This window comes from Psammomys obesus, unplaced genomic scaffold (genome assembly GCF_907164565.1).
Source record: "Psammomys obesus unplaced genomic scaffold, mPsaObe1.curated_primary_1811, whole genome shotgun sequence".
NCBI lineage: Eukaryota > Metazoa > Chordata > Mammalia > Rodentia > Muridae > Psammomys > Psammomys obesus.
In genome coordinates, this window is record NW_026590490.1 from 315,145 (window position 1) to 329,209 (window position 14,065).

The 14,065-nt window shown below is 42.3% G+C and overlaps 1 protein-coding gene across 8 annotated transcripts in view; it reads left to right on the forward strand.

Annotated features, from left to right (window-relative positions):
* Cdk5rap2 (CDK5 regulatory subunit associated protein 2) overlaps positions 1 to 14,065 on the forward strand; it is a 185,793-nt gene that overhangs the window by 85,581 nt on the left and 86,147 nt on the right. For 6 of the 8 annotated variants that reach the window (XM_055607530.1, XM_055607533.1, XM_055607534.1 and 3 more), the window contains 2 exons: positions 2,890 to 3,030; positions 13,008 to 13,105. In XM_055607530.1, coding sequence (XP_055463505.1) covers positions 2,890 to 3,030; positions 13,008 to 13,105 — 239 coding nt within the window. The remainder of the gene's footprint in view (positions 1 to 2,889; positions 3,031 to 13,007; positions 13,106 to 14,065) is intronic. The other 2 variants (XM_055607535.1, XM_055607537.1) reach the window with 1 other exon arrangement.

Consider the following 14,065-nt stretch of genomic DNA (forward strand, 5'->3'; position numbering starts at 1 on the left):
AACCAAGAGATTGGCACTCCCAGAGGTAAATGCCATGAAAAATGCTGGCAGAGGAAGTTCCTTCATTCAAACAGCTGGTTTTCACCTGTACATCTTCCAGTAAGGCTACTTTTGATATGTTCATTTCCACATTCACAGAGTTTCTGAGTGCTTTTAGTGTTTAAAAGGTGAGTGACTTAAATTTAGCAAATGGGAGAAAAGTGTTGAAGACACAAGACAAAGGCTTAAAGAGAATGGAAGATACATAGGAATCAGGCCAAATGGCTCATGCCTGTAATCACTTGGAAGCACTTGGAAGGCTGAGAGAAGAGGATCATTAGTGTAAGGCTAGTCTACACTGCATAGAAAGTGTCAAGCCAGTCTGGACTGTAGAATGAAACTCTGTCTTAAAAAAAAAAAAAAAAAAAAGTATGTATTAGACATGGCAACAATAGAGATTATATAGTATTTTTAAAACTATAAAAATTTGACATCAAAACATAAGAAATAAGATCAAGACCCATACAAGAGATGGTTCTGTGAGCATAAGTGCTTGTTGCATAAGCCTGGTGATCTGAGTTTGATCACCAGAACCTGCAGAGAAGTGGAAGGAGAGATCTGATTCCACATAGTTATTCTCTGACCTTCACTAGTACTATGGCACACATGCTGTGACACACATACTCAAACACATACACACGCACAGAGAGAGAGAGAGAGAGAGAGAAAATAAAGTAAGATCGGAATCTAATAAAAACGATATCTAGAAAAGAATACCATGTTGGAAATTTAGTGTATAATTGCTGACTTAAAACATTTACAGTGGAAGAGTCAGAAAGTTTAAGATAAAAGTTGTGTAAGTCAAAAAAAAAAAAAAAAGTTGTGTAAGTCTTCCAGAAAATGGGATTAGACAAAAAGATAGGGAAAGTTAAAGATTAGAAATCAGAGGCATGGTTCAAGAGGTCTAAAATATGACTCACAGGGGCTTCAGGAAGCAAAGTAGGTGACTCCGTTCCAGGTATCAGGAGGGTATGGCTCAGAATGGAATGACAGCTGTCCCTGCATGAGGGATGAAGGAAGACCCACAGGCTGAGGTATTTTGATATTTCAGAACTTGAGGATAAAGAAAGGATCTGAAAGGCTCCAGAGAAGGGGCCAGCATAGACCATGGATGAAGAACTGGGCCTCAGGATGACATCAGAATTCCCGCAGCTGCTTTAGACACTGAGGATATTCAAGTGATGCCTTCAGACTCTGAAGAAAAGTGATTTCCAACCTAGTGTTCTGTCCTCAGCTAGCTGTTAGCCACTGTGAGAGCAGAGCAAGGTCTTTTCATATGTGTAATGTCTTAAATTGTCTGTCTCACATGCTCTCTGCAGAAGGTTCTTGGCAGAGAAGGAATAAACCAGGAAGAGATGAAGAATCCAGAAAGTAGAGGTCCTAGATATGCTGAAGGGAATTTCAGAATGACAGCTGAACTACTAAGTGGAGAGCCCAAGTCTGGGCCTCTGAGGGAGGATGCCACCTGGGACTCCTGGGAAACACGACAGAGATGATCAATTACTGATGTATTTGACTATTGCAAGGGACTTTGCAAATTTTTTTTTTCTGAGAATTTTGAGAAAATTTGCAGTTTGTAATAATTTTATGAACTAAGTAGGCAAATAGAATAGAATAGTACTAATTCCAAGAATTCAAAGAACTGAAAATGCATGGCTGTGTAATCATGAATGCTACATTGCTTGGCAGTATTTGTGTGGCTACAATGTAATACAAATATTGTTTCAACTAGTTATGATAGAATTGTTAGGAGAGATCTTGAAGTGCAGATGGCTGATGCAAAAGCTAAATGCCCACACTCGTCTGGTTGGAGTCAGTTGGTAAAATTGAAATGTAAGAAGTCAAGGAGAATATCATGTTGACACTTGAAGTCAGAAAAGAAGTAGCGCCTAATGAATGCCAAGTTGATTTTGCTGGGGACTGAGGCTTTGAGGTGAAAACTGGGGAGGGAGTGGGCTACTGTTTTCTTGTTAAGCCTTACAGTGTCGTTTGCTTGTTCGAAACATAACAGTGATGAAGGTGCAGTTGTGTGAACGCAATTCTAGAGAGGTGGTGTTGGCCTGTTACAGTTCAGTGGGATCTTACAGAGAATTGTCCATGTCTTTTTTGTGGGTGCCAAATTACTTCTAAATGAGTGACATGTTAAATTTTTTCTGTACCATGCTCAGGAAGTAGAAGAGGGTCTTATCTCTTGGTTTCTCACAAAGAGTGAACAAAACCTGGTTTAGTAGTAATCACCAGCTTGGGAATTTATTCTGTGCTTGAACTTGACCAGACACCACAGATGCAGTCTCCAATGCATTGTGTTATTAGAGCCAGGATGCTGAGAGTCCACGAGAAACATTGTGTGTCATGGAGAACGAGCATCATGTATGAGCACACACTAATGCTACTTTCAGGCTCAGCCTTTTCCCCCTAATACATGTGGGTGGATCAAGTTTGTAGTGTCAAGGGAGACTAAGACTTTATTGGATTTAAACATATAAACTCTCTACTCATTTGACATGTTGACTGTGTAGGAAATAGACCTAGGGCTCATTCAGTGAACAAGGTAGACCTAGGGATGGAACCAGTTCACAAAGGACAGTCACTGTGCTGAGTAAGGGCAGTTCATGGACAGTCATGGTTCTCAGCCACCTTGCTGGCAATCTGCCTGCTTTGACTCAGTCATAATATGCAGATGAAATTGCATCCCAGTTGTGTAGTTGCTTAATATTTTGGGATGATGGAATTATTTAGGGGACATAAGGACTTTGTGACAAAATATCTCCCCTAAAAGAGTTTAAGAAAAAATCTCTTAATATTCTTTCCTTGATGAAAACTTTCTTATGATTTGTTTCATTTCCTTAGAAATCCAATGAAAAAGATTTGGAAGCAATACAGCAGAACTGTTATTTAATAACTGCAGAGGAGCTCAAGTTTGGGAGCAATGGCTTAATAACAGAAAAGTATTCGCAGCAGTCACCAGGCAGCAAACTCATCTTCTCCAAGGCAAGCTTGACTGAAATTGGCATTCACATGTGAATGTATTCATGGTCTTTTCTGCAACTTATTTGATAAGTGCTTTGATCTATGGACTCTCCAGTGCCTTCGTGCTGGTAATTGAGCTTACACCAGGTGGGAGGGGAAGGGTTTGTCCAGCAACTCTGCAAATTAGTATCCTCCACCCAGGCATTCATGTTGGCTATGCACGGGAAACTGAGAAATCCTACCTTGCTGGGAGAAGAGCCTGGTATCTGTTCCATCAAGAGTTGTCTCTTGAGAAATGTTGGATTCTAAGCAGTAAGAAAGTTGCCCTGTTGAAATGCTGGTATTTGCTCATCTGGCCCCGCATTGTTGGTCTAGTCTCCATTGCTCTAGATGCATTGTAGAGCTTGCTGATACCTGAAAGCACTGCTGGTGTCTCCATGTGCCTTTGTATAATTATGTCTGTCCACCTGCTTTGATATTTAGTTTATCTTTTAACTCATAGTATCCCTGCAAACACCTGTCTAGGATAACCTTCCCTGACCCCACAGCACCGAACTGGCCCCTTTTGGAGCACATTCTTCCTTTAGTTGCTGTTACTGGCTCCATCCTTCTGCTTTTCCTCCCCTGTGCCAGGTGTAGCACCACTGGCAGACACTTGGGTAGGAACTGGTGCTTATCTCTAAATCCAGTGCTCAGCTGTATACTTGGCTCTGGATATGTGCGTAAGTGATTATTTAAATGAGGCAGTAAGGCAGCCTGACCTACAAAAGAAGAGATGTTGAGTGTAGGTCAAGTTTTTTAAACCTTTTAAAAATTAGGCAAATTAGTTCTCCAATGAATGGTTGATTGTGATTTGTGGGTTTGTGAATGGCGTTTCTCAAAATAATAAACAAACTGGACGCACAGGTATTGGCCAACAGGACAGATGTAGGCCTTAGGCTGGTGTAGAGCTGGAGGCTGTCCTTGTGCCATATCACCCTGCAGTTATCCAGTTGTGGAATGGATAGTTAAAGGCCCATGGGGATGAGCCAGAGTGGCTGTGTGGTTGTAGTGGATTGGTAGGCGGGGATGTCTTTTCCAGTAGGCACAGAAGTGTTTTTGCAGACAGTACCTTTATGGTGCTGCAATGACAGACCTGATCCTGAGCATGGCTGGATGAACAGTGAAGCTCCTGTTGGCTCTGGCCATTTTGTGTTTTGGTTTCTGGAGGATCCTCATGAAAATGTCAGCATGGTTGAGAAGGAGCCCTTGTGTTGCCTGAGAATCTGGGTTCTGGACTTTTCTTCTGTTTCTGCCATTCTATTTACGGCAAATCAAAGAACTAAGTCTTAGCCAGTGTTTTGTTTTTTGATTTGCACCAAAGTTAGAAGAACTGTTGAGATGCACAGGACCTCTAATAAAGTGGCCTGTTTTGCAACTAGACAGTTTAGGTCAGGTAGTGTCCTGGCTAATTTGACACAAGCTAGAGTCATCTGAAAGAGGGGAATCTTCCTGAATTGAGAAAATAGCCCCATAAGATCCAGCTGTAGTATGTTTTCTTAATTAGTGATTGAAGGGGGAGAGACCAACTCATTCTGGGTGGTGCTAACCCTGGGTTGCCTGTTCTGGGTTCTGTAAGAAAGCAGGCTGAGCAAACCAGTTAGCATCCATGGCCTCTGCATTGCCTCCTGCCTCCAGGTTCCTGCCTTGTTTAAATTCCTGTCTTGGTTTTCTTCAGTGATGAACTACAAGTGCAAGCCAAGTGGAAGTATAAGCCAAACAAACCCTTTCCTCCCCAACTTGCTTCTGGTCATGGTAACATGACCTGTTTCATTGTAACAACAGGAATTCTGACTAAAACAGGTAGTTTAGAGGGATACATCTTCACTGATTTACATGGTTTAGTTAATAAACTTTGCTTTCATGATAACATTTTAGTCCTGTATGGTTCATTGAACAAAATGTTTGTAATTTTATGAAGCAGATTGAATACTTTAACATTTATTTTATTTATTTTGTGCTAAGTGATATCTGGCCCTCATACAACCACATGTACCAAGACATTGCATGGACATTCGGCAGTGTCCATATCTTGGCCATTTTTAAATTACTGTGCAAAATGCTGAGGTCTTGGTGAAGGTTTTAATTCTGTTGTGCAGGACTAATTGCAAACTGTGGATAAGGAATTGTAAACTACACTTCAGAATTGTAAATTTCTTGGTGTCAGTTTAAGAACTGGTTGTTGCAGCCTTACTGTCCTCGCTCTATTCCCTCAAGAAAGGATTGCTTTTCAAATGGTTGTTCTTTCTGTGTAGAAAACATGGATTTCTTCTGCTATGCCCTTGGCCATTTTGTGTTGATTTAGGATTTATCCTCTGCCCATTTTTATAAAGAGCTCAAGGCTACGGTGTTGATTGTGTTCTTGCTAAGCATTGTGTGATCCTGAGAATTAATGATGATCAGGAAACTGAAGAAAAATGGTGACGCTCCCTCGGTATATGTGACTTTACCACAGTCATGATTTCTACTTTGGTTGTTGAGGTGGTTGGGATATGCGGCTGCATTTTGTGAGTATTGAAATAAATGTCTTTGTTACAGGGTTGTGACACAGCTGCTGAAATAGGCCCCATCCATCTACCAGGTCACCAAATTGCCCTGATTAGCAGGAAGTGATGCATTAAGCCTTCTCTTTAGTGCTCTGCTGTCTCTTCAGATTGTGGTCTGCACTTTACACGTGTTTCCTTCAAGTCATTCAGGAATCGGTGGCAGAGAGAATGTGCCCTTGCCCTTGTTGGGTACAGGATGTCAGTCATGCTACTTAAGATCCCTGGCATTTCACAGGTCACCAGATCTCTTGGAAATGTGCCTTCCTGGTCTTTTTTTTTTTTTTCCCCTATTATTGTTATTACAATTTATTCACTTGGTATACCAGCTGTAGCCCTCTCCCTCATCTCCTCCTGGTCCTAACCTCCCTCCCTTTCCCGCCCCACCATGTCCCTCCCCTAGTCCACTAATAGGGGAGGTCCTCCTACTATCTGACACTAGCCTATCAGTTCTCATCAGGATTGTCTGGATCCTCTTTTTCTGTGGCCTATTAAGGCTACCTTGCCAGGGGGAGGTGATCAAGGAGCAGGCAACCCAGTTCATGCCAGAGACTGCCCCTGCTCCTCTGACTAGGGAACCCCCATGAAGACTGAGCTGCGACAGACTACATCTGAGTAGAGGATCTAGGCCCTTTCCATGCATGGTCCTTGGTTGATTCATCAGTCTCTATAGGCCACCCGGGCCCAGACTTTTTGGCTCTCTGTTGGTCTTGTGAAGCTCCTGTTCCCTCCAGGTCTTTCTGTCTTTTCCTTCTTCCATAAGATTTTCTATATTCTGTCCAGAGTTTGGCTGTGAGTCTCAGCATCTGCTTCAATACCCTGAGGGGTAGAGTCTTTCAGAGGCCCTCTGTGGTAGGCTCCTGTCCTGTTCCCTGTCTTCTCCCACTTCCAATGTCTATCCTGTTTTCCCTTCTGAATAAGGATTAACCATCTTCCCTAGGGTCCTCGTTATTGTTTAAATTCTTTAGGACTCTAGATTTTAATATGTTTATCCTATATTATATGGCTAATATCCCCATATAAGTGAGTATATACCATGTGTGTCTTTCTGTTTCTGGGTTACCTCACTCAGGAAGATCTTTTCTAGTTCCATCCATTTCCCTTCAGATTTCATGATTTCCTTGTTTTTAATTGCTGATGGTAGTATTCCACCTTCCTGGGTTTTGAAGCAGATTCTAATCTCTCCTGAGAGGATTAGGAATAATGGAAACATGATAGTAAGTTTCCTCTGTGTTGGATGCTCCAGAATCCATCATAGAATAGTTTGGGTTCAGCAACCACGAGGAGCGACTTTGGTTGGGGAAAATACTAGAGATTCTAATAGGTACCAGGTAGGAGGCTCTGGAAAAACTGAGGGAGTGCCATGGACTTTGAGAACAAAAATTCTGGGCTCTGGGCTCTGAGCTCTGGGCTCTGTTTTTGACTTAGTGCAGCCACTTCCAAATGGGTGCATGGTTTCTCTGCTAAATCTTAGAATTCACAAGAGAGAATTGTGCAGATTTAACTTGGGCCCAAAGCCTTGCTTACAGAGTTGTGTCTGCCTTCTGTTCTGTTTCAGGGACATTCTGATTAGACAGAATAATGGTGAGCAGGGTGATCATTCCCAGGGCTTTGGAGGATGCACTGCAGAGCCACACATGGAGATGTGTACCATGTGTAGTGGCAAGACTATGTGTAGAGAGACCCTCTGTTGAGCTGTTCCATGTTTGGAGATGCTGGTGGAGGGGGTTGATGGCACCTGCTCAGCGGGTGGGTCTCATTGCCCACCATCCTCAGGCACTGTAGCTTTCCTCCGTGCCAAGGAAATCTACTGGCTGTCAGCTCTGCTGAGGGAGCCAAATGACTTCATTCTAATGGGGCATGAGTCAGCGCAGGGGAATAGGTGATTGATGAAATGGGACGCAAATGGCTCCGAAGAGTTCATTTATTTAACATGGGTGAGCAATTTGCTTCTAGGAAGACGTTGACTCACTCTGACTTCCATTATGCAAAATATCCACAGGAATATCTGCTCTTAAGATTCATATCAGTCCCTGTGTTCTCCTCTTACCTATTTAATCATCAGTTCAGCGAGTGTTTATGGCAGGACTTGATTTGTGCCAGACACCAGGCCTGGTTTAGGATAACTGCTTTATGCGTTGCTCAGACTGAACAGGTGGTTGGCACAAATGCTATGGGTGAAAGTGGACAGATGCTTCAGGGTCAGAGAAGGGCATATTTCTTGGTTAGAGAGGGCTTCCTTTGAGATTAGGAAGATCCTATCTGTGGAGTGCACTGGAGTGCGGCAAGCAATGTTTCTCTATTTCTGAAGTCTCAGAGTGTCTTTGAGACTTGGGGATGCATTTTTGAGATCCCTGGGATAGAAGGTAGGAAACAGGAATGAAGACTGAAACTAAGGTGTGTGGTAGCCTGAGAACCCTGGTGAAGGGCTGATGTTGTTGCCAGCAGAAGAGGAGAGGGGAAGCTGAGTTAGGCATTGGGGCCTTGACATGGTAGTACCTTTCCCAGTCGCTCAGAGCCTGACCTACTGAGATTCTGTCTCTCCACTAGGATTCCATATATATTTTTACTCTATTTCCTAGGCCTTCTAGGTTAACTTTGAGTTCACATACAAGTACATATCCCAACTTTATTGATTATCAGTTAAGTGGACTCAAATTACAACTGAACAGTGGGAGGATTGTTATAGTGCCCCATATATTATAACTCCATGGGATTTTTATGGAGTACCTAGCACAGCTGCAGAGCATTGAGATGGTACTTAGGGCTGACACCAAGTGTCCACTCCATGCCAGACACCACTCATTGATTCATTCATTTACTTTTTTTTTAACCTCTTGAGGTGATTATGGATGGGCTGAGGAATAGAGACTTAAGAGTTCATATCATCCCTCATGATCCCAATGTTGGGATCGCCCTCCCTGTCTCTTCATGTCTAGAATTGGGGGAAGGGTATCACCTCTACAACTGCGTTGTATTCAGATTCAGCGAGAGACTCCTTTGAGTGCATTTAGTATAGCAAGACTTTATAATGTCTTCATTAGCTGCTAACAGGACAGGCAGAAATGGTATACAGTGAGACAAGAAACAATGAGGACACCAAAGACTTGATGGCTTTCTTTGTCTTAATGTCCTGTCAGAAACTAACGTGCAGACAAGAGCTGAGAGAACCCCATGAGGCACTGTTGTATGCAGAAGCATTTAGGAATACCTGAGCCAGAGGTCTGTGACATGATTTGCAGAAGTTCTGCATATCTGCCTTGGTGACTAGCATCTCATGCCTAGCTTGGTGGCTTATTGTTCCAACCTTGAATACATAGCCTAGGGTTGATGAGCTACTGAGGCTGCAAGGATAGCCCTGTTCTCCCAGGTTAGGGTGCTTAACCTTTTCCTACTGCATTACTTTAGCAGTCCAGCTAAAGCCAAAGACCTATGCTCTAGAAAAAAAAAAAAAGTGTTTAAATGCACAGAATTTATACATGCATTTGTTTATGAAATTAACCAATATTTTGAAATTCGGTTATCAAAGTATGAAATTTTGCTATAGAAATGATAATTTTATTTAATGTATTTAAATAACAAAATTTAGTGGTGCCCATACTGACCACAGTAGCTTTGAAGTGGTAAGAAGAATGAATGTTCTGAAATAGTTTTGGCTTTATTTAAGTTAAATATTTAACATTCCTTAGCTGGCAGTCATGGGCTTAATGCTCATGTGGCTTGCGGCAACTACAGTAGAAGAAAATGGTGGTTTATGTTAGAGGTTAGAGAACTTAACGTCCAACTGTATTTTCTGGTTACATTTGTGTATCTTATATTGTCCTTCTGTGTCTGGCGGTAGAGTGGGCTGTTGCAGGGTGCCACTGCTGTACTTTGTTTCCTGCTGCTGAATTGGAGATTTACATGAGTGTTTCTACTGCTGACAGGTCCTGGACAGGAACAGAGGAACCCCTGGAATAAAAGGTTCTGTTTCAGGAACGATTAGCTCGCTTAGGACGAGGCCTGTGCTCTAGGCCAGACTCCCTGTCTAACCAGGGGAGGTTTTCCATTACAGTTAGTTCATTTAAAATATGATTGCTGGTACCAGAGGGCAGTGGAAGCTTCGACATTCTGAAACCTGTGATGATACTGCAGTGTTACAGCCCTTCAGTTAAGCCTCTGTATTAGTGGCAGGTGTGCAGGTAAAAGCCCGAAACCTACTGGAAGGCAGGTCCGGTGAGAGGCAATTCTGCATACAGGTGACTGCAAGGTGGTTGACTGGTTGGCAGCTAAGCCCTGGGCAGGCAGCCAAGCTCAGGCATTTAGCCACTATTCTTCAAGGAGCCCTTCCTTCCCCAGAAGTGAGTGAGACCAGAAGTGAGGGAGCATTTATTTCCTAAATCAGGGACTTACAACCTTTGGGCAGTGGGAGGAGTTTTGAGGGGGTTCCAGGGATACTTGATTTACATGTGACAAAACTGCCCTATCATAAGAGGAGGAAAGCAGTACTTAATTATTCTATGGCTGTGGCAAGAAATCTCACAAAGTACACTTAAAGGTCATTGGTTGAAAGCCACGACACTAGGACATCTTATTTTCTTAGGGTATCTTATTATCTTGTTTCCTGGAATTCCCAATTGCTTGCTGAACTGGTTTCTTATCCTGAAAGGGTTCGGCTTGTAACCTCTCTGAGGGCTATGTGAAGCTACTTAGGAGATATGGAGTTCCCCAGATCAAGTGGATAGGGAAGGCAGCTGAGAAAGGGAGTCCCATTTTCATGTACTTAGCTCAGAGTCTATCTGGAAATGCCAGACTTCGATCTTATTAGCCAGCTCCCACACTCTATGTTAGTAAGGTTGGGAAGAATGTCTGTGATTAGCAGCCTTCACTTTTTCAGGAACTGGATATTCTTCTTAGCTTTTGGACAGTACCTGCTTCTGGTTGCATACTGCGGGTAGGCTGTATACATTACCTCAGTCATTTTAACATATATTATTGAGGTATTTTGAAATTCATACAAGGTCCATAAGAATAAAACAGTTTACCTTTTCTGAGAGGTCTGAAAGTTACCTAAATGAAGCCCTGAATCCTATAAGCAGGCATTCCTGTAGCTCCTCTAGCTACCACAGCAGGAAATGAACATATCTACTTTCTGTCTTCTAATCCTTAGGCTTATTCGCAGTTCATGTATCCTTCTCAGTCATGCTTTGCATGAAGGTCCAGTTTGGTCTCCCATCTTTAGATTTAGTTAGTGCATCTTTTGTGGCAGTATCGGTTGTGATGTTGTATTCATACTATCCTGCTTTATGCTACACAGTCCTTGTGTTTAGTTTAGCTGTGCTGGCGTTGATAAATTCACAAAGACCATGTCTTCAGAGCTTCAGACTATCCAGTTGTTGTTGTTTTTTTTTTTTCCTCTGTAATAAGATAGAGTTTGAGGGTAGTGTTTTGAGTCTGTAAACAACCTGATCTTAAAAAGACTCACCCTCTAGTTTTAGCATCCTTTTATGTCTGTTGGCTGAAGTGTTTACTACCGTGATGATTGCCAAATGGTCATGTTTTCCAGTTTCATCATCCTTCCCACATGTATTAATTGCCATTTTACTATAAAGAAAAGTCTCTTCTCATGTATTCATTTGTATCAATTTTGGGTTTTGTGAATTCCTATCTTAATGTAATTATTTTGATGTTCAAACTGTCCCATGTTTGCTAACAAGAACTTTTAGAAAATGGCCTTTGCAACTTCTAGACAGCTTCTCATTATTTAGGTTTTTTTCTTAATCTTTTATTAGCTTTGTTGGGTTATAATCACCATCAAGTTTTGGCAGGTGGTATATAGTTAAGTGTCACCTGCTTGCTTAGCATGTACAATTCCCTGGATTCAGTCCTTTAGAACTAGTAACACACACACACACACACACACACACACACACACACACACACACACACGCACGCACAGTTATGGTATACAGTTCAATATTTTGATAACTAGTGTGAAATAATCACTGTTATCAAGATAATTATCATATTCATCACCTTGCAGTATTACCTTTTTTCCTTTTTTTTTTTTAAGAGCATGTTCAAAATCTGCCTTTTTTTTTTTTTTTTTTAGCAGATGTCAAGTATGTGGGACTCAGTTGTTTACTTTGGTCATCGTGCTGAGTACTACCTCTCTGGGACTTGTATAACTGAAACTGTTTGATGGCCTCTATTTCCCCCTTCTTGCAGAAGCCCTAGCAATCTTTGCTCAGATCTTAAAGCATGTGTTTTTTTGGCACAACATAATGATGTTGACACATTTTCTTGTCTTTGATTTCTTCTGTTCGGTACTGGGGTTAGCTCTTTCTACAGATCTCCCTGGTTCCTTAACATAATTTATTCTAGTCCTCTGTTTCCACTAGGTGTTAGTCATTGTTGATTGTTTTTTTTAGGAAGGAATGCCCAAGCTATTAATAAGAAACGTTTCTAAATCTCTAAATGCTAAGTGGCTGCACCAGAATTTGAACTTGAAGGCTAATTCATGTTTGTGAATGCTGATCCACAAAACTGTTCCCCATTTTGTAATAGAGGTGCTAAGCCTCATGGGGTTGGCAATCTGCTTTCCCATGGCTGTACTGATAAGGCAGTGGACCAGTCCAGCCTCTGTCATCACTCTGTTCTGGATGTTCCTCAGTTGACCTCTTCTGTCCTCCTGTATGTCCTTTGTTTTAGGTCTTGCTAGGTTTTAGTTTGTGAGTTTTTCTGTGGAGCAGCAGCAGGTGTGGCAAGACATTGCTTAGTGTCATGAATCAGAGGCGGTAGATCTGAGGGGGTGATGGGTGAGTCAGGTGGCTTTGAGATATTTCACAAACAGCTTTTGAGTGTTGGGAGCATGACTCTCTACTTTATGTTGAGTTGTACTTAGCTTTATGTTACTATAATGAAATGCACAAGATAATTAACTAAAAAAGGGAAAAAGGATGTGTTAGCTTATAGTTTTGGAGGCTGGAAAAAGCAATGTTTTAGCTTAGTTTTGGAGGTTGCAGCGCAGACCTGGGTTGATGAGTTGTGTTGGGAAGGCAATAAAAAGAACAACTGGTGGAAGAACTAACTCACTTCTGGCCTAGGAAGCAAAAGAGCTAAAAAAAAGGGGTCCTATAGTTCCTCTTAAGGGTATACCCTCAGTGATCTGAGGACCTCCCATCAGACCCCATGTCTCAAAGCTTTTACCACCTCCCAATAGCACCATCCTTCATGGGCCTTTGGGCACTCTGCAGACTGCCATTCCCCTCTCCTCCTGAAGGTGGTACTGTGTGACTGTGGTCTGAGCCCAGGTCTGGCTCAGAGCCTACAGTCTGTGGTTTTAAAAATCCAGAGCTAGCCACATATCTTTGCATAATGGCAAAGCATATTCCTTGGCTTCTGCCCCTAATGTCAGATGCCCATTGTAATTTCCAGGAAAAGCAACAATCAGACTATGAAGAGCTGACTGGGAACTTAAAGACAGACAGGAGCATCTATACCCATTTGGCAAAGACTTTGCAGGACACAGACAGGTAAGTGTTTCTCTTCAGACATCACAGCCACACCAACTTCCTGCTTAGTACTTCAGGTTTCTGAGCCCCATTAGACATAGCAAGCCTTCAAAGTAGTTAGCTGGTGAGCTGCTCCTTGAATGGTCAGATATATCTATTTTCTATCAAGAATTGCCTGATTAGAACAACAAAATTAGCATTAAGACAGGGTATTTGCTCAGAGTTTCAGTTCTTCATTTTGTACATAGGAAATTGTTCCATGTGTCTTCTCCTAGACATTCCTCATAGCTGTTCTGTGAGGAAAATAATGTTTTTCCTATTGCATGTGATCTCTTGAAACCTAGAAATATTAGGTGATTTGTCCAGGGTCATACAGGTGTTGGCAGAGCCCTGGGACCTGGCCACATCGCCATGTCTTGGAATGACTCATGTGCTGAAATGATTTGGTATCATTGAAGGGTGGTGAGAAGAGCCAGCTGTGGCCAGTGGTATTCCTGGTGTCCTTCCCATAGCTCTAGCTCTGTGTCACCAGGCAAGTGGCCAGTTCTGACCTCTGCACATTGCAAATGATCTGACTTTACTCTGGGTAGTTATAGTTGAAAGACAATGGTGTCTAGTATTCATCTCAGACTAGCAGAGAAACAGAAGTGGGTGATGATTGTGATGGAACAAGATTGGGCACAGCTTCCTGATTATTGGTCTGTGGTGTGGAGAGGTGGGAGAGGGACTCGTTACTTTAGTTGCCTTTTTCTGAATATATCCTGAAACTTCCATTAAAACATGATGAGCCTCCCTTTTCCTTCACCTTTCCTTTTTGCTCTTGCCACACTGGGCTCTTCAGTATTCCCTGGGCTGTGTGCACCTGCCTCTGCCACTTCCTGCCTCAAAGGCCCAGTGTTTCCCTGCTCTGTCTCATACCACTACTTTAGAATTGGCCCAAGTGTTATTTTGTCAGGAAGTCCGTCAGGTTCTCAAGTCAGT